Genomic DNA, 17,500 nt, shown 5'->3' with positions numbered 1-17,500 from the left:
GCATGCACATACTGGTGAACATAATAATTTTTAATTTCAGAATATGTGGCAAGTCTAGCATCAAAAACGCAAGTTAGCAAAGCGTTACTATTTCGCACGACTGATTATGGCCACCATCTCAACAAATGCATGCAGATGGGTCCGTCGTCTTGAAAGGTCAGGCAATCCGCAGTCCAAATTGAACGTATTGGCTAAACTCATGCAGCGACTATGCAGTATAGTACAACCACAGACAAGATTTAGACAGGTAGTGTCCTAAAAAGATAACATTTATAGACTCCTATCTAACTCCGTTCTGTCTTACCGCAAATACATATTATGTAATTAGATATATAAAACGTCCTATTCGTTGACATCGAAAATACGCCCCGCATTGTGCCAACTTCCTGTCTAAATATTCTTCACAATTGATAAAATCTTGTGCAGATTGTCAGATGAGTATCGGCGACTGGAGATCACTTGAAGATGTTCTATGCATGAACGTGGAATGTTTTCCTAGCTATTCATGAACACAACTGTGAAATATATGTCACCGTTTCGACCGACTGTCTAGCTACACAGCAGGTGCAATGTTCCATAGCTATATAGAAGGCATATAACATCGAGCAGTAATCATGCAATCTAGCTAATTACGGCAACTGATGACAGGGAAAGTATATTACAATCAAGCCGACCGACTGAAGTCTACTATCTGAGGTCAACTATCTAGGCTATCTACTAGTCAGTCCACTCGTCAGGATAGCCTGAAACCAGGAGCTGTCCATGAATTCATTGTCAGGCAAGGCGATGCCGGACCAAGTCCATATCTACGTGCGTAGGTCGGAAATCCGAACGCGAACGCTCTCGGATGCACTAAGTCCTTCCTCTCGTCCCAAACGACGCTCGAAACGTCTTTCGATTGATTGAGTAGATTATCAATCGAGAATGTCTTTTTGGTCGAGTTGGTGCGATGAGCCGGCGAACCCGCTCCGGTAAAACTCCCGCTCCTAGCGAGACCACCTGTTACCGCGGGCGTGCCTCCTAGCACTGCGGGCGCAGCAGTTGACGCGCTCGGTGCATACACGTGATGGGACAAAGGACTAACCGATGAGAGCAACGCTGATGGAGACTTCTGGAACCAGTAAGCGTTTGATCCTCCCGACAGAGGTACCGAGCAGAGACCGGGTCGGGTAAATTGGAAGCGGCTCTTCCTGACTCGATTTCGAGCATGGCGTCGTCGGAAATCACCTCGAGCGAAGTCGTCAAAGTTAGCAGGCTGTCAAATGCAACACCGACGTGAGGGTACAACTCCGACAGCAAGTCTAGTGTACACAACAACTACTTACGTGGATGGCCCAGTAGTTTCCCTTGCCGCTCTCGCACCGTCCTGCCTTGATGAAGCACTCGTTGAGAGATAGATTGTGTCTCACGCTGTTCCGCCACCCCACTTTGCTCTTGAACTGTGAGTAGTTCTCTGATATGTACTGATAGATGCCATGAAGGCTCAGCTTCTTTTCCGGCGACTCGAGTATCGCTCTAGCTATCATAGCAATGTACGACTGACCCGGTTTGCTCTCTCTCTTTCTGCTCATCACTGACTTCAAATCGTCGTAGGTGGCACTCTGCTCCTTGATTGGAGACGCGTTCAGCTTGCCTTCGAGGTTGCAATCCAGTGCCGTCGAAGTGCGACTATCGCTCGATTCCGACGAAGCAGGACTGTTTGCTTCTTTAGCAAAACAAGCGCTACCCGACATCTGTACCACTACGACCAATGTTTGACTGACGAGAACCTCCCAGTTCTATCGACTACGCTGTCGATCTGACTATAGGCGGGCAAATGACGTGCTTGCCTCAACTGTCATTGGCCAAGCCTACGGCGACGCTAGATGCTAGCCGAAGAGTGTTACCTAACAAGTTGTAATCGGGAACGTGTCACCATACTGACCAATGTCGTGTCGCTGCTGTTTATCCACATAGAGTACTTGCCAAGAAATTATAATTAACACAGGCCACAACCATCGTTCAACATGTCCACACCTGCCCTTGTTCCACTAGTAGCACGAGGTGGGAACATCGGACACTTAACAACCGCTGGCAAATAAAGGTTGAACGGCAGGGTGCTAAAGCGCCACCCAATTTCGACAGCTACCGAGCAAAACGGACCAAGATAATGCGAGCTAACAGCCGCAGTGTTGACTGACTCGCAATGCCGGAAGGCTAGTCTCACCGCGGTGTATCACTCGACATTGTTCCGAGCATGCGGTGTTATCCACACAAAGCAAAACGTCAATACACAATATGCTACAGTCTAGTTCAAACACACAACTAACTGTCAGGCTTAGAACTTGAATTCTTTGTATTTCTTGCTCGTTTTCGTCTCGTCCGCCGTCGTTCTCTTCCGCTTTTTCTACACAAAGAAAAAGGACATCATATCAATACTCTTGGTGTGAAATGCGATGGTGATTCATCGATTTCCTACGCTTTGTTTGGCTGCGTGTTCGGCCACCATGTCACTCAAGTCCTCCCTTTCACCACCCTGCTCTCGCAACCGTTGTTCGTACCTGAAACACACCGCAACGCCATACACTCCACCCATACACGCGACACGACACCTCACGCACTCACTTGGCGGATATCGCGGCCTGGTCCAACTCTAACTCGCTCGGGTCGAGCGAAACGTCGATTCCTTCAGTACCCGACTTGTCCTTCTTGCTCTGCGCGCCTCCGGCAGCCTGCGATTAAAACACAAGATGAATACACAGCGTATCTCAACCATCTTGTAACACCACGTGGTACCGTTTGCAGGTCATAGACATGAGAAGAGCCGAGCATCGCTCCACCAACAGCTGCTCTCTTCTCGGGTACAACAGTGTACAAAGCCGGAGTCTCGACACTATAAAACAAACAATGAACTGATGCTCACGGCTATATACTCGAGCAACTCAGAGACGCCATTTGCAAACACAAATCTCAAAATGATACCCGGACTACATCCGAGTATCTCCTTACAATCGTTTCAGCCGTCTTTTCACTACATATCTACTGTATCTACGTGCATAGACGTTCACATCTTGTTTTCTCCCCCATTTGCTATTCAACCTGTTAGCTCACACTCAACCATTCCATTCACCCATCTTCTCACAATGTTTACCTCAATTATGTGACTCACCTCCATTCAATCACCTCGAATATGATACCCATGCCACTGCATTGTTTCACGCAATCCCATCCAAACAAATTTACATGATTTATAACTACTTAACACACAATTATTTCAATTATCTAAATCCTCTTATTGATGACACAACCACAGGAGTCCGACCTACAAGGTCATGGGTTAGTCTCTAATTAAGAGTGAACTTGTGTATGACTACTGACTCTTGTTCAAGTCTACCGATTCTCACCCTTGCTCCATTGCCTCTTCGATAGTTTTCTTCCTGAGTTCAATTATGTCTGGTGTTTCGACTCCAACAGGAATTGATGTGACGCCACTTGGAGTTGCTAAGCCTTCAGATGGAGTCATTAGACCGTCTTCATCATGTGCACCATCACCTTCTCCCTCCTCCTACAAAGAACAAAATAAACCGCTAACCAAACGAACGGTTAACCACACAAAGCTTACGTGAGGCAACAATAGTGTATTATACCAGTTATCCCACACGTCACAAACTGTCCACAAACAGCAGCAAAGATGTACTCGATTATAATACAACAGCAAATTCATATCCAATATGCATCAATATGCTTTACAATAAGACATTCAAATGATGATTCAAATGATGCTTTCAGAAAAACCAGCCAGTGTGAGCATTACATTTGTTGTTGGTATAGCAATAAGACAGCTACAGCTGCTGCCATTGATAGACTACAGTACCAAATAATACGATACATCAATAAGAAAAGTGTACAGTTACAATCACTTTCTTTAGTGCCGGCAATAGCTCAATAGCTCAGTCATAATTTGTATGTATGCATTAAGTTAAACTCCAACCAAGATAAGAAGCTTGCAAGTGAAACAAGAACACCAAGGCAGATATCTTGACTTCTCATGGCTTTTTGTGAATAACAACACTATCTTATCTGTCAAAAAAATGTCGACTATGAAACAGACCACAAGAAACCACCAAATTTGCTAATGACAATCACGTTGTCTATAAATCAGACAAAATTCAATATTGGTCCCAAGCACAAGGTCAAGCAAACTGCATGGAGACTTAGATTTCCTGATAAGGTTTGTAAGAGTTAGGGTTAGTCGTACAGTATTTGTTTGTATTACAGCCAGGATTTCTTAACGTGCTGTCACTAGTCACCCACTTCTGATCACAAACAATCAGACACACAAAGATAGAAGTTATGGAAGCCTAAAACACTACATGTAGCCTTCCTTTCCTTTGTCAGTCTACCATTACACTCAAGAGGTCTCTACTTAGGTTTCAATGGCATCAAACTTTATCACCATTTGACGACCCTCACCACAATGCAATGGCTTCCTTCGCTGTAGTTCGAGGTCACTTGAGGCTTCACTTAGGTGCTTCCTCATAACCAATCTGTTGCTAGTTCGTGAATTAGACAGGGAAAGTTGGCTTCAGCACTTGCAGTAAACCCGTGTGGTTTCGGTTCATAATCACTGTTGCTATTAAGAAATAGTGCTAAGAATCAGTGCGGTTAATAATTGGTCGTGCTAATGATCGGCATCTACTGTACAAGAAAACAGTACAAAGCAACTACGAAGATACAGCAAGGAGCTCCAAGGATGAGTGTTGCACACAACAACAGACAACCAAAGGGGTACTCGTACTGTAAACAAGGACACAGCTAACATGACGAGAGAAATGAGTAGAACATCAGATGTTATGAGATACTAGCAAAGTAGAGTAACTTAACCCAATGGATTGCTCACTCAGAAACCATCCTGTATGTTTCAACCGAGTAAAACAATGGTAAACAACAAAATATGGCGTGAAGTAAAAGAGAGGCCCCAAATTAGGTATACCTTCAAGATGAGAGCAAAGTGAAGCACACAAGAGTTGACCTCAACGCTGTACGTGACGCTAACACTAAAATTTAGATCACACATATTACTTCATCCAGTTTCAGTTTCAGTTTCAGTTGCATGTAGTAATAACTGCAGTTTCAGTTGCATGTAGTAATAACTGCAGTTTCAGTCTCATGTAGTAAGTGTTACAAGCCATCTCAGCACATTCAAATAACAGTCACCTGCTGCTTTTGAATGTTTGAATATAAGATCTCATATCAAACACAAACGCATTGTGTGAAGACAGTCGATTGCTCAATTGAGTGAGGTTACTGGGCAAACAGCATAAAATCTTGCAGCAGTCATCGCCACATACAAACTTGGTGAGTAAATAAGCAAATCAGTAAACCGCAATTCTGACTGCTGTACACCACAAGTATTTTGACAGGCACTTAGCTCTCCTCACCTCTTAATTAACACACATTTTAGCAAAATTTGATTACCCACAAAATGCCAATCAATTAGTAAACGGAAATTATAAAGTAGTAAAGTACTTTAACAGTGGCAGAACCACAAACTTTTCAGTGCTACTTCTGAAATGTGAAACTCCGCTTTAGAAACATCTTGGCTCTTCATTAACAACTGCCATTCAGGTGTAGCATTGAAACATTTTCAACAGGACGTCATGAAGTGTACTAAACGCATAGCGGTTGCCTTGCTTGTTTACTGTCAGCTCTTTCACAGCCCTTAGCATCTCAGCTGACCAAACCTTACCGAACCGATAAAGTCCTGTTTTAACTGACCTTGACAAAATTATTGCTCGAGAAATTATGTTTCTTTACAGCATCGTATATACAGTAACATCGACTGACAACGTGTACATAAGAGATCACATCCATGTAATTCTCATGTTATGAACCATTCTTTCTCTCTGCAGTCACCAAGTGTACTCACCTCTTCTTCCTCTTCCTCTTCCTCCTCTTCTTCAGACTCTGACTCCATCTCACCCCACAGTGTCTTATCAACAGTCTCGTCTTGATTCAGTACCTGCAAATGAACCAACTTTCAAACAGCTAAAGTGAACTAATAATTAGACAGGCAGCCTACAAAGCCACAATCGACGTCTGTTCCAAAAACATCTCCATACAGTGGTCGACCCTGTTCATCAACTGGAGGTTTTCCCCATCCACCAGGATGATAACCGAATGAGCAACCCTAATAAGAACCATTGACATCAAGATTCTAAATTTGTAACTATGATTGTTAGCTACTTCTGGAATTGGAGCATTTAATCCTCGAATCTTTAGATTAGGATACGAAGGAGGAGGACCATAACGCTGCATAGCAATCAACCATGGGGGCGGAATCTTCTCAGAGCCCTACAAAATATCACAGTTTAGCATTCACACCAACAAATAGACAACGTATAAAACAAAGATACCATAAAGTCTTATGTAAGTCTTTTATAAAAGCCGAGACTTACATGCAGTTTCAGGATTTTCAGGCCTGTATTTAAGACATGCTTTATATACAATCGCCACAATCTGCTTATACACACACGCACAATGATTATTACGGTAGCCACAAATTTTCAAGTTCTAAACTAATGCTCAGTGTTTGCTATTCACATCATAGTGCTTTTCATGATGTTGGATGCAGAGCAGCTCAAGAATAATGTCAAATCACAACCCCCTTATTCCTCAAAAAATTTTCCGTGGACACGAGAAAGTTGTCCACTGTCTACACAACATATGTAGCACATGTACAGAGCCATGTGAACCCCGACTCTGTCACAAATACTAAACACGGCTATTCAAGGGTGGCTTGTGTGCATCGACGTGACACAAAAATGTCACTTCCATTCATAAGGCAACTTGTATACAAGACTTTATGATAATGATATCAGAGTTTGATGCTACCACAATGACATGCTCATATATTTCTGGCAAAATCAATACAACAGTCACTCATGTTTGTAAACGACTTCCATCATTCCAACATTCCAACTAAAATTTGTTTAAATTGTAGCCACTCCATCTCCGACCATTGTATACATAATTACAACCGTAGAATGACCTCTTGAACAGCACTGGCAACTACTGACATCTCTTTCTGCATAAGTCTGAGTTAGTCTCTATTCTCTACATCCTCTACATCTATTAGCTTCCTGATTCAGTTAACATGCATCACCTAAATACCTACTCAACTGCACTATCACAATTAGCACTGAAAAAACATTCTCTGCCAAAATTATAGAGACAACATTATATTACAAGTGCTATACCATACATACTCAACATACGTGCATGAGCAATTGTTACTAACATGTTAGTTATCCAAAATCAAATTCATAAAACTAAAGGCTTATAATGCTGGGGGCAGAGTCTATATAGAGCACTTTTTGAAAGTTTCCACTTTACAATGATTAAGATCTACAAAAGATATCAATCATCCTTACACACGTATCAAGTCACACCTTGTATACACAACTAAATCACCACAGAAAGGTTTGAAGTAAACTCTAGTATACAAACGTGTGCACATGACACAAACACGTTTTTCATTTTCAATTAATGATTATCAGATAGGTATACATACAGCTTACTTATAATATAAGTGGCACTGTTATGTACACCACACTTTCAAATATAAAGCAAACAAAAACACTTAATATTACCGCTCCAGTTGGCATGCCCAATGCAGTCTTCAAATCATCAGACAAATCACCCGGCTTCTTCTCTTTCAGTCTTGTTTCAAACTCCTTCCCCTGTAATACGAGAGAATACAAACAGAAATACGTGAAGCTAAAAACAAAGCCTAACCTCATAATAAAGTTCACCATGAATAGTCATTTTGGGTTTTGTTTGCCATCTATTATAATCACTGTTGCAATGGTTACCGCACAAAGAAATGTTGATACAAACCTGAAGAATGCATCATGAAGCTTCTGGTAGTCAATATCAATTTTACCCATTTTAGGACGAACCTAAAATGCACACACTCAAAACAGTCTGTCTCCACAATACAATTTCTCTTGACATACTCTTTCTCTAGTTTTAGCTTTCAGGGTTTTCTGCTCTTCCTACAACAAAAATTCAGTACAAGTCAGACACTAACACAATGGATGTTAATTTGTTGCATTTATTGTACCTTTTCTTGCAAAGCCTCCCGCATCTCCATGATACCTGTTCTCTGTAAAGCAAGCAAATGATCAACTACGTTCTTTTGTCTGTGATCTTCCAAGAATACTCACTCGAATGAAGTCAGGCAGCTCAAAAGCAGGCTTTACAAACCCACGCTTGCCCTGGCAAAAACGACTCTCACACATGTAATCAAGTGACATACTAATGACACATACTGCAAGATACTTTCTCTTGAAACACCAATGACGAGGAACGGCCACAGTGTTACGAGTGGCCTAAAAGATGAGCGACATGTTAAACAAAATGACACAAAATCATCAAACAAATTACACTGAGTTGCAAGTTATATGCATCAATAGTTTTTTCATAAAGACTTACTGCTGCTCTACTGTACTTGCTTCTTACTGTATTACTGCTTATATTACTGTACTTGCTTATTATTACCCCAGTGCTCAAGTAAGCCCAAGCCCCTACTTTGGCCAAGGCTCTAAGATTTTCACACCTCTTATTCCTTTAATTAGTGCTAATTGGAGCTTTCCACTGTGACTGTTTGCTAGATTTGTGTCTGTAGAGATGCTGACATTCTTCAACTTATGCATGCCTATCGACCACGTGTTAAAGGTTTGATGACTCAGATACATATAGAAGATTAGGTTTCTATACTTTAAAGGAGAACTCTCACCAAATACTAAAACTTGTTGAAAGAAAGATAGAAGGCCTGGTATCTTCCTGTAGGAAACCTACAGTCCAGACAGCCACAGAAGCAGAGAATGGGCAACGGTTCAGATGATTCCCTGTATGTAGCACAAAGTCTTACTCTCTGAAGTAACTACTTTAGGTTTAACCATACCAAGTGTTCCTAACACACCCAAAATTCAGCAAGACATGATTTATGAACTAATCTAAGAAGAGTCTCCTTCTGAGGCTCCACGGTTGTATTGCCACAGTCAATACTTGCGTGATAACTTTGGGGTCCCAGTTTGCTTCAGTCAATAAATCACAACTTGACACCATATGTCTCACAATCCTTACCTTGAAATGTGCACAGGTATTGGTCTTCCTTGCTAACCAACAATCAGAGTTACGCTCAGGCTACATACGGATACTAATCACGCCCACGCAAATAATTTCAATGCTTTATTTCTTCGTTACGGTAAACTACTACAGTAAACGATTGCAAAGGGTTGTGTCATGAAGTGACAGCTTTTATCTGAGAGATGGTTGATTTTGGTGAGATTTCCCCTTCAAATTGTCTGTCTCAATAGACAAATGACAATACAGAAATCAACAGCTGTAAAATGCTTTCTTCAGCTAAAGTTGAACAAAACTTAGTAACAAACGTACACGACCAATACTGACTAACTTTGCCCACTGTTCAATATCATCACTCAACTAAGAAAGAGAGTATAGTGCCATAAACAAAGGGAAGGTAGAGCTACATAACACCACAACGTTACATCTTGTGATAACCTCTTAACAACAAAGTGACCGCTTCCCCACCAACTAATGATGAGGAGTCAGTCACCGAGAGTACAGCCATACCTCTAATATGCAAATTATTGATTTTGCAATGTACACTTGCTTAGTTACATATGCAATACTATTAATATTAAGCAATCTTTCCTCTGAAACAAGTTCCGTAAAAACTGCAATTTCAAACCTTGAGATGCAGAAGAAGAACTGGATCATGCGCTGTGACATCATGCATTTCCACCAAATCAGGCCGTATGACTTGCTAGTGGACAAAGCGACAGTACAAATCAGAAACACAAATTCAAAACTAGCTTACAATATGCTCAACAACTAACCTGTTTCAAAGTGGCGATGCTCATTCTTAATTCTTTCCTTAACTTTTTCTTTGACTTTTTATTTTCATCCTGCTTCTTGCCATCCTGTAAACAAAATGCAGACATACTATTACTAAATAAGAACTGCTGTAAAACGCTCATTGTTTACGTTCACACACAGACATGAAACAGTATGGAGTTCAGTGAAGCAAAGTGTCAAAGATGGAAAGCATCACAAGTGTTCACGTGCACAAAACTAAAGTCTCAACAGTGTTTAAAATTTTATGGCAGATGTAGTCATCATCTTGGCAACCTCACAAATATTCTTTAGTTGTCCAGGAGTGTAGGACTTAGATGGCAACCTCACTACAGTAAAACCTGTCTAATAACACCGCACATGGCTTCGCAAGTCGTCACATTAGACAAGTGGTCTTAAAAAGATTGGCCTCCCAGACGTTGCAACAAGATCCACCCATTTCAGCACATCAGGGGAATGCTTCTAGACTTCAAAGTACATTGCGATCTGCCTAGCAGATCTCCCCTCTTCTGCAAGCTTGATAACTTTAACTCATTTGCTGAGCTTCAGCTCTCTAAGTCTAGATCTCTTTACGGTCACGCACAAAGCCGGAGATACAGTGTAACATGCAAAGCTGGCCTCAAGCTTCTCAACACTAAATATCCTGTCTAATGGCTGCACGACGTACTATGTTCACGTCAAGTGCGGTTGTGTATAAAAGCTGCATCTGGTCGGCTTACGGAGGTTGAGACCTTGCCTTGGTCATTATGACTGTGGTCGCTGGTCATGTTAGCCAGTTGGTAGCACTAGCAAGGTTGTTTTGTATTACAAACGGTACATGCACAGACTAATAGTCGCTTTAGCCACGTGGTCGCACTACTGGGGTGATCGCAAGTACAGGTTTAATTGGTCATCACATGAACTCAGTCAGTCGTCAACTTGACAACCACTTTCTTGAAGACTGCTCGACTGATTCGATAGTGGAACTTTGTAGAACTGCTTGATCATTAACACCATTGCAAAAGCAATCTCACACCTGACACCAAATTTGCTTCGACCCAAAAGGCCAAAAGACGACACTGTAAGTAGAAAAACATAAGCACAAAGTGTCAAAACGATTATTTAATCCTGTGCTTGCCACAGCCTGTGTACAGTCTACCCTTGTGCACAGAAAGTTCGTACAAAATGTCTACCAGAAACTACAAAATTGCCTAAGAAACCAAAGATTTCTCATAACAATAAACATCATTATAGCTATCACTCTTCAAAATGTGACAACCAGTAACAACTTAGAGCAAAAACAGGGCAGAAAAAGTCGTAAGAATAACACTGACTCACAAACAAAAGTAAACTTACAAAGTCCTCGTCATCTGAAGAGTCACTTTTTTGTCCCTTCTCCTTCTACCAAAACAATCACGTGAATTAGAAAGACGAGGGCTACATAAAGACAGTAACACACTGCTTTGTTTTCAAGCTCTTGCTCTTGGGTTACATCCTTCTCTGGTTCAGAGATCTGCACAACAGCAGGAAAACACAATAAGTCATACACAGACTGCGACTGCATCTAATGTACACTTGCATACCTTGAATGCTTCAAAAATTTGTTGAAAGGCTGCGTAGTTTGGATTGGTTACATCAAACCGAACGTCCTCTTGTATGTATCTAATAAGAAAAGTTAAATTTTGAATTTTTAAATTTTTATTAATTTATTTATTTTTATTAAATTTTATTTAATAAAACTAAAAATTTAATAAAACTTAAAAATTTGATAAAAATAAAATTTAATAAAATTTAAAAATTTAATAGAAACTAAAAATGCTAATAAAATTAAAAATAATAACAATTTTTTTAAATTATAAAAATTATATTAAAATAAAGGAATGCATTTTAAGGCTATATGTAGTGGCATCAACATGTAAAATTGCACACCACCAAACCACAAATATTTTAACCTATTAAAAAGAAATTGATATCTACAGTATTATGCAAAAGTGTCAATTAACTCATGTGCCAAATGTCATTTGCAGCACTATTATATGAGAACAAAGCTCACACACACACACACACACACACACACACACACACACAAGCACACATGCACACACACACACACACACACACACACACACACACACATGCACACGCACGCACATATGCACACACGCACGCACACATGCACGCATGCACACACACTTACCTCAACATAACTAGCAATCTAGAAATAACTTACTCGATTTCTACATCATTTTGTGGTGCTCTTTCTTCTTCCTACAAAAAACAATGAATATTGATAATCCATACACTCATCTCAGACATAACAGATCACATGGTGAAACATGCCAAAAGTAGATGTCTGAGTAACGGTGTGGTTCGTACGAGTTCATCTGCTTGAACATGCTTGCAGCACTGTACGATGTTTCAACATGTTTGCAGCTACACACATTGTGTGTGTGCGTGTGTGTGTGTGTGTGTGTGTGTGTGTGCGTGTGTGTGTGTGTGTGTGTGTGTACATGTGGTGTGTGTGTGTGTGTGTGTGTGTGTGTGTGTGTGTGTGTGTGTGTGTGTGTGTGTGTGTGTGTGAGTACAATACACATTAGCACAAACATCATTTCGTCGCTCCTGTTGTTGCATCCTAACTCGTCTTCGTTTCTTCTTCTTACGCTTCTTCTCTTTCGCCTTCATCACACAAGCAATCATCAGCAACATCATCAGCAACTCTCAACTCAACTTACAGTCTGCACTTGTTGACCAGTCACAGTAGCTGATACAGAAGCAGCTACAGAGGTTCTTGGTTTACGAGGAGATCGTTGCTGGTCTTCACTACCAACACCAGAGTCTGATGTCTCCATTATTCCAGTAGGAGCTACAGGTACAGCTCGTGGCAATTCACGCTGTGCAAGAGAACGAACCGGATGGTGTGATACGAATGAAGATACCGTAACTGATTCAATGTCCTTCATTGGTGTTGTAAGTGGTTGCTCCTTGACTTCACTGGTCACTCCCAATAAAGGTTGGGGTTTCACGACTGTAGCTGTGTCTACAGTTCCATCTACATCAACTTGTCTCACTTCGTTTAGTGATGCTGCAGGTGGTCGATCATCAACTTTACCACTCTCTACCAATGATGGTTGAAATCCTCTCGCTGTTGCCGTGTCTACACTTTCAACAGATCCAACTTCATTACCTGTAGCTTCACTCGCTAACGCTGCAGGTGGTTGGACATCTACTTGAGGAGTGACATCTACTTGAGGAGTGACATCTACTTGAGGAGTGACGTCCACTAAAGGTACGTCCACTAAAGGTACGTCCACTAAAGGTGGAGGATTCATGACTTCAACCGAGTCTACAGCTTCAACTGATCTACCGTCACTTGCTTCGTTCACTGATGCTAGAGGCGGTTCGTCCTCAACTTGACCAGCCACTTCTGATACAAGTTGAGGTTTTATAATTGCAGCTGTGTCACCAGCCGCGTCTGATCCACTTTCACTGATCTCCTTCACTGGTACTGCAGGCAGTTGGGCATCGACTTGATCAGCCACTTCCATTGAAGGTCGAGAGTCTACACTGGCAGTCGTGTCCAACGTTTCAACTGAGCCAGTTATCACTGGTGCCACTTGTTCGACGGGTACTTGTGGTGAAGGTGAGTCAGACATAGCGACAGCTGACTGGTCTTCGTTGTCAACTTCCATTGGTGTCTCTGGCTCCTTGTCCACTGACTTCGTCTCCTCTTCTTCCGCCATTGCCATCTCTTGCTCTGCTTCTTCTGGTTCTTGAAACTCCTTTTCTTGTTTAGGCATTGTCTCGTCGTAGTGTTGAGAAATGCGAGCAATCAGATCATCCTTTTTACCTACAACGCATATACAGACTCTGATATTCTAGATAAGATATCCATATACATTATGAATTAGTTACCTGTGGTAGAAAGATTTAGAGACGACAAAATGTTTTTGAGCTCAGCAACTTTCAGCTTTTTGAGCTGAGAAGTTGTGAGGTTATCCGCCATGTTCTGAAGATTACCCGGATAACACTTGTTTCAAATCCCGGATAATTAGTTAGGATAGGCGTGGTTTATCCAATGCTTGGTGTTGTTTTGCTAGCATGTGTAGGATGCACGTCGGCCTACGTTTCTCGCGATGTTGTCTACTTTGGGACGGCAAAAGCATCATTTCACATCACACCTAAAACTGAATACCAGCTTTTCAACTACACCTGCAAGGTCGACGTCTGTGGAATAATTAATTAATCAATTAACTAAACTGTAATGAACCACTCAGAAACTAGCGATTCGTATCGACGTTTAGATGGTCACAAGTACACAAATTTAGTTGTTACTAATCTAATAATTAAACGCATGCGTTTCTCATATGCATTTTAGTCTTACAGTGTTAGAGTCTTTTGTTCAGCAATGTTGCAGTTTTACATCTGAACATTGCAGAATCTCTTAGGAGGCTTGGTGACATTGTGGTGGCTTCATGGAGGATGGACGACATTCAATCAAACTCGAGTGAAAGCTTATGTGGATGGAGAGACGACTCCGAGTTTTAATATTCAAGTCTACACTGCTGTTGCAATGGGGTTCAATGATGAGTCACATGTGCCATGGGGAAACACAAGACTTGGTTCATCTGGTATGCACCTATTTGTACTATTTAATAATTAATCAATTATATTGAGTTTCTTAATCAACAGTTGCCTCAGCAGGAAAAGAACTAATATAATTGAATTCATTAATTAAACATATTTTAGATTATTTGAGTTTTCTACTTAGAGCTGGTACACAGTAGACTGCATTATGTTAAAATGTCTGCATTTACCATACCCTGGATGCTATTAGTTAAATATGGTTGGAACAGTCAATGTATCTTCAATTTATTAGGGTTAGTTGATGCAACTATATTAGTCTACTGGAGTCCTCTTATCGAAATGAAACCTATGGCATGGTATGTACAAAATATAGACATATAGATTGTGTCTGATTTATTACAGGTCATCAAGGAGCCTACAATGCCATACGTATTCCGTTCTACCGCAATTTTAGCATGACACTAACGATGGATTCTAGAGAAACAAAAAATCAAACTGGATGGTTTTACATTCGTGGATTAGAAGCTACAGCATTGCAACTTGGAGACTCTTTGTTTATTCCACCATCTACAGGAGCTCGATTGCGTGTCTACACGTCCGAGAATGTCACCCTCCAACCGTTAGACTATATAGACGTAGTTCCTAAGCTGATGGGAAGAGGAGCCCTGTATGCGGTCACAGTTATGATTCAGAGTAAAAATTTTGATGTTCTGGAAGGCTGTTTTAGAGCATACTTCAACAGCTCTAATGAAAATGTTACTCTTCTTAGTAGTGGTACAGAAGAGTACTTCTTTTCTTCTTCGTACTTTGGTGCTGCAAGTAATGGTTTTGCTCTGCCCATGTCGGGTCTGTTGCATTACCATGCCAACACAACACTTTCTGCTTACAGAGTTCACCAGGTAGATCCAATCATATTCAACAGTGGCTTCAGACTGAGGTGGCGAAATGGAGAAAAGGCTGATCCAGCCAGTGGTCAAAAGTGTACGGCAATTGACAGTGGAAACGTCATTGGTCATCCAGGTGTTAGCCACGTAACTTTCTATGCTTATGTGTATCAGTGGCCATAGAAACTGCTGTCTATTGTTTTACGGCTAGTGGTAGTATAGCGAGGGTACCAATCTGTCAGTTAGGTACAGGAGATTGAGCTTCGCCTTCACGCACGCACTCATCTACGCACGCATACTAAAATTATAACTAAGGGTTTTCCCAGGCACTCCCAACTTGCTGCTTCTTGTTTACGAGCCGGTCATATTTGCTTTCGAGTATATTTAGCTATCTAGATACTGGTTTGAAATGCAACATTTAACTAGAGGGTCTGGTTCATTCACAAACGAACCGTTGCAATGAAAGCCGCGGGCTTTACGAGAACTGAACTAGTTTTAGCACGTGTTCTAGGATTCCAGGTCTAGTACTTAGTTCTTACCAACATCTGATCTGACATACAAGCTAGAGTTTTCTCACAATGAAGAATTGCCGCAATTTCGGTGAGATACCGGGCGTATGTACTTAATTAACTATAAAGCTCGTATTTTGTGTTCTTGCTTACGAAGGGGTCGTAAGCGAGTTCCTTCTAAACTGGCTTTCGCTTTTGCTGTCTATAGCTATTTAGTGCTCTAGTAGCTCTGAGTAGCTAGGATATGATGAGCACCTAATGGACGTACTGTTGTACTCTACTGTACATGCAAATGTTCGCTAAGATTTACTAAAACTATATGGCTGTAGGTGTGCTCTATGCATCGGTAGCCGAGTATCTCATTGCATGTATACTATAGTACTCGATTGTACACGTCCACTTCGTACAGTAATTTGGTAGCCTTAATTAACTTTTGCTCGTGGGTCTTCTGTTTCTTTGTTTGTCTGTTTGTCCTTTCTAGGGGTCGTCTATATGTCTACTGTACTCGTGTTATCGTGCTTGTGCCTTTACATTTGGGTGTCTGCCGGTGTTTTGCATGCCCTCACACTAGACACACACACACACACACACACACACACACACACACACACACACACACACACACACACACACACACACACACACACACACACACACACACACACACACACACACACACACACACACACACACACATATTCCATGCAGGGTTTGATAGCCATTTGAAGTATTCTTGTAACGTTTCGATTTATTGCACTGCCTAGAAGGAAAAGCTGAAACCGTGAGGCTAGACGGTAGTGTCGCAAATGTATGCAGACATCTGGAACCATTATTTTATAGGCTAGACCCAACTGGTATGTTCAAAGTATAAAGATATTATTAGCAGTATACAGTGAATTTCGAAGTTTAAAATAAGGATTATCGGTATTATCTATTGCTTGTCTTTAGGTGCTCAACTTTGGACTGATTTAGCCATATTTGGTATATAGATATGAGTACCGCATGATCTTGATAATAGAACTAAAATTTAAAGTTGTTTACTCATATTTTCCCTGTCTTGCAACTCAACAGTAAAATATATTCCTCTAGACGTAAATCTTAGCCTCGAACTTCCAGAGCGCACGGAGCGCGTTTAGTTTTTAATGATTTCGGAAGTACTTATCAAAAAGTGATGATAAATAGTAGTCTAACAGCCTATAGGGTCGTTTTACCGAGTTCATTAGTGAGATGGAAAGATACCGAGCTTTTGCATTGCACAAACAACATAATCAGCGTTAGTGCACTTAGCATAACCAATTACTGCTAAACCAATCAAAATTTAGAGCAAAAATTCCAGATGTAAGACGCTGATTGGCTTAGAAGGCTATTTCCGAAATCATTGTACCGTTCTGGTCCAGATTCTAGAGTCGCGCGCTTCGCGAGCTCTCTAGTCTGGAAGTTCGAGGCTAGTAAAGAGTTTGCTTGTACACTGATGCTTGGCACTTAGATTGCCATCAAGCGGCGTCAGGTAGGCACTAAATGCAAATCACGTCCGTCGTCTACAACGTTGATACTGACATACGTTTGCATGGATGTTTTCATAATATCCTGTTGTGCTAAATGCATGCCAATAGCGACACGAGA

General features: G+C 41.2%; 4 protein-coding genes across 4 annotated transcripts in view; 1 reads left to right on the top strand and 3 right to left on the bottom strand.

Annotated features, from left to right (window-relative positions):
* Positions 1 to 510: 510 nt before the first annotated feature.
* Positions 511 to 1,769, bottom strand: LOC134181830 (forkhead box protein D5-like). Its single transcript, XM_062649098.1, has 2 exons — positions 1,326 to 1,769; positions 511 to 1,255 (listed from the first exon to the last, which is right to left on the bottom strand). Exons 1-2 carry the CDS (start codon positions 1,731 to 1,733, stop codon positions 734 to 736), a joined length of 930 nt encoding a protein of 309 aa, XP_062505082.1. The 5' UTR covers positions 1,734 to 1,769; the 3' UTR covers positions 511 to 733.
* Positions 1,770 to 2,165: 396 nt separating this feature from the next.
* On the bottom strand, positions 2,166 to 13,911 carry LOC134181829 (splicing factor 3B subunit 2-like). Its single transcript, XM_062649097.1, has 24 exons — positions 13,813 to 13,911; positions 12,633 to 13,747; positions 12,505 to 12,576; positions 12,131 to 12,168; positions 11,484 to 11,562; positions 11,360 to 11,413; positions 11,257 to 11,301; positions 9,906 to 9,989; positions 9,758 to 9,832; positions 8,313 to 8,372; positions 8,208 to 8,258; positions 8,105 to 8,146; positions 7,998 to 8,036; positions 7,879 to 7,940; positions 7,777 to 7,825; positions 7,632 to 7,721; positions 6,226 to 6,333; positions 6,062 to 6,169; positions 5,909 to 6,001; positions 3,384 to 3,544; positions 2,776 to 2,872; positions 2,605 to 2,711; positions 2,459 to 2,540; positions 2,166 to 2,386 (listed from the first exon to the last, which is right to left on the bottom strand). Exons 1-24 carry the CDS (start codon positions 13,901 to 13,903, stop codon positions 2,318 to 2,320), a joined length of 2,871 nt encoding a protein of 956 aa, XP_062505081.1. The 5' UTR covers positions 13,904 to 13,911; the 3' UTR covers positions 2,166 to 2,317.
* Positions 13,912 to 13,953: 42 nt separating this feature from the next.
* On the top strand, positions 13,954 to 15,686 carry LOC134182680 (uncharacterized). Its single transcript, XM_062650109.1, has 3 exons — positions 13,954 to 14,116; positions 14,336 to 14,528; positions 14,887 to 15,686. The coding sequence occupies exons 1-3, from the start codon at positions 13,976 to 13,978 to the stop codon at positions 15,549 to 15,551; spliced, it is 999 nt and encodes a 332-aa protein (XP_062506093.1). The 5' UTR covers positions 13,954 to 13,975; the 3' UTR covers positions 15,552 to 15,686.
* Positions 15,687 to 17,380: 1,694 nt separating this feature from the next.
* The window catches only part of LOC134181807 (DBH-like monooxygenase protein 1 homolog), a 4,790-nt gene continuing 4,670 nt past the window's right edge, over positions 17,381 to 17,500 (bottom strand). The window contains exon 15 of the mRNA XM_062649075.1: positions 17,381 to 17,500. This exon is cut by the window's right edge and continues 77 nt beyond it. Within this exon, the coding sequence (XP_062505059.1) occupies positions 17,381 to 17,500 (120 nt within the window).

Source organism: Corticium candelabrum, chromosome 7 (assembly GCF_963422355.1).
Source record: "Corticium candelabrum chromosome 7, ooCorCand1.1, whole genome shotgun sequence".
Classification (NCBI taxonomy): Eukaryota; Metazoa; Porifera; class Homoscleromorpha; order Homosclerophorida; family Plakinidae; genus Corticium; species Corticium candelabrum.
The sequence above is the reverse complement of the archived record's forward strand: the minus strand, read 5'-3'. Positions and strand labels throughout refer to the sequence as shown.

Coding starts and splice junctions, on each gene's coding strand:
- LOC134181830 (XM_062649098.1), bottom strand. CDS start 1,733: ATGTCGGGTAGCGCTTGTTTTGCTAAAGAAGCAAACAGTCCTGCTTCG. Junction 1,256..1,325: donor GAAACTACTGGGCCATCCAC/GTAAGTAGTTGT, acceptor TGCATTTGACAG/CCTGCTAACTTTGACGACTT.
- LOC134182680 (XM_062650109.1), top strand. CDS start 13,976: ATGCTTGGTGTTGTTTTGCTAGCATGTGTAGGATGCACGTCGGCCTAC. Junction 14,117..14,335: donor TTTTCAACTACACCTGCAAG/GTCGACGTCTGT, acceptor TGAACATTGCAG/AATCTCTTAGGAGGCTTGGT. Junction 14,529..14,886: donor CACAAGACTTGGTTCATCTG/GTATGCACCTAT, acceptor GATTTATTACAG/GTCATCAAGGAGCCTACAAT.
- LOC134181829 (XM_062649097.1), bottom strand. CDS start 13,903: ATGGCGGATAACCTCACAACTTCTCAGCTCAAAAAGCTGAAAGTTGCT. Junction 11,302..11,359: donor AAGAGCTTGAAAACAAAGCA/GTGTGTTACTGT, acceptor TTGTTTTGGTAG/AAGGAGAAGGGACAAAAAAG. Junction 7,941..7,997: donor AAGCTAAAACTAGAGAAAGA/GTATGTCAAGAG, acceptor TGTGCATTTTAG/GTTCGTCCTAAAATGGGTAA.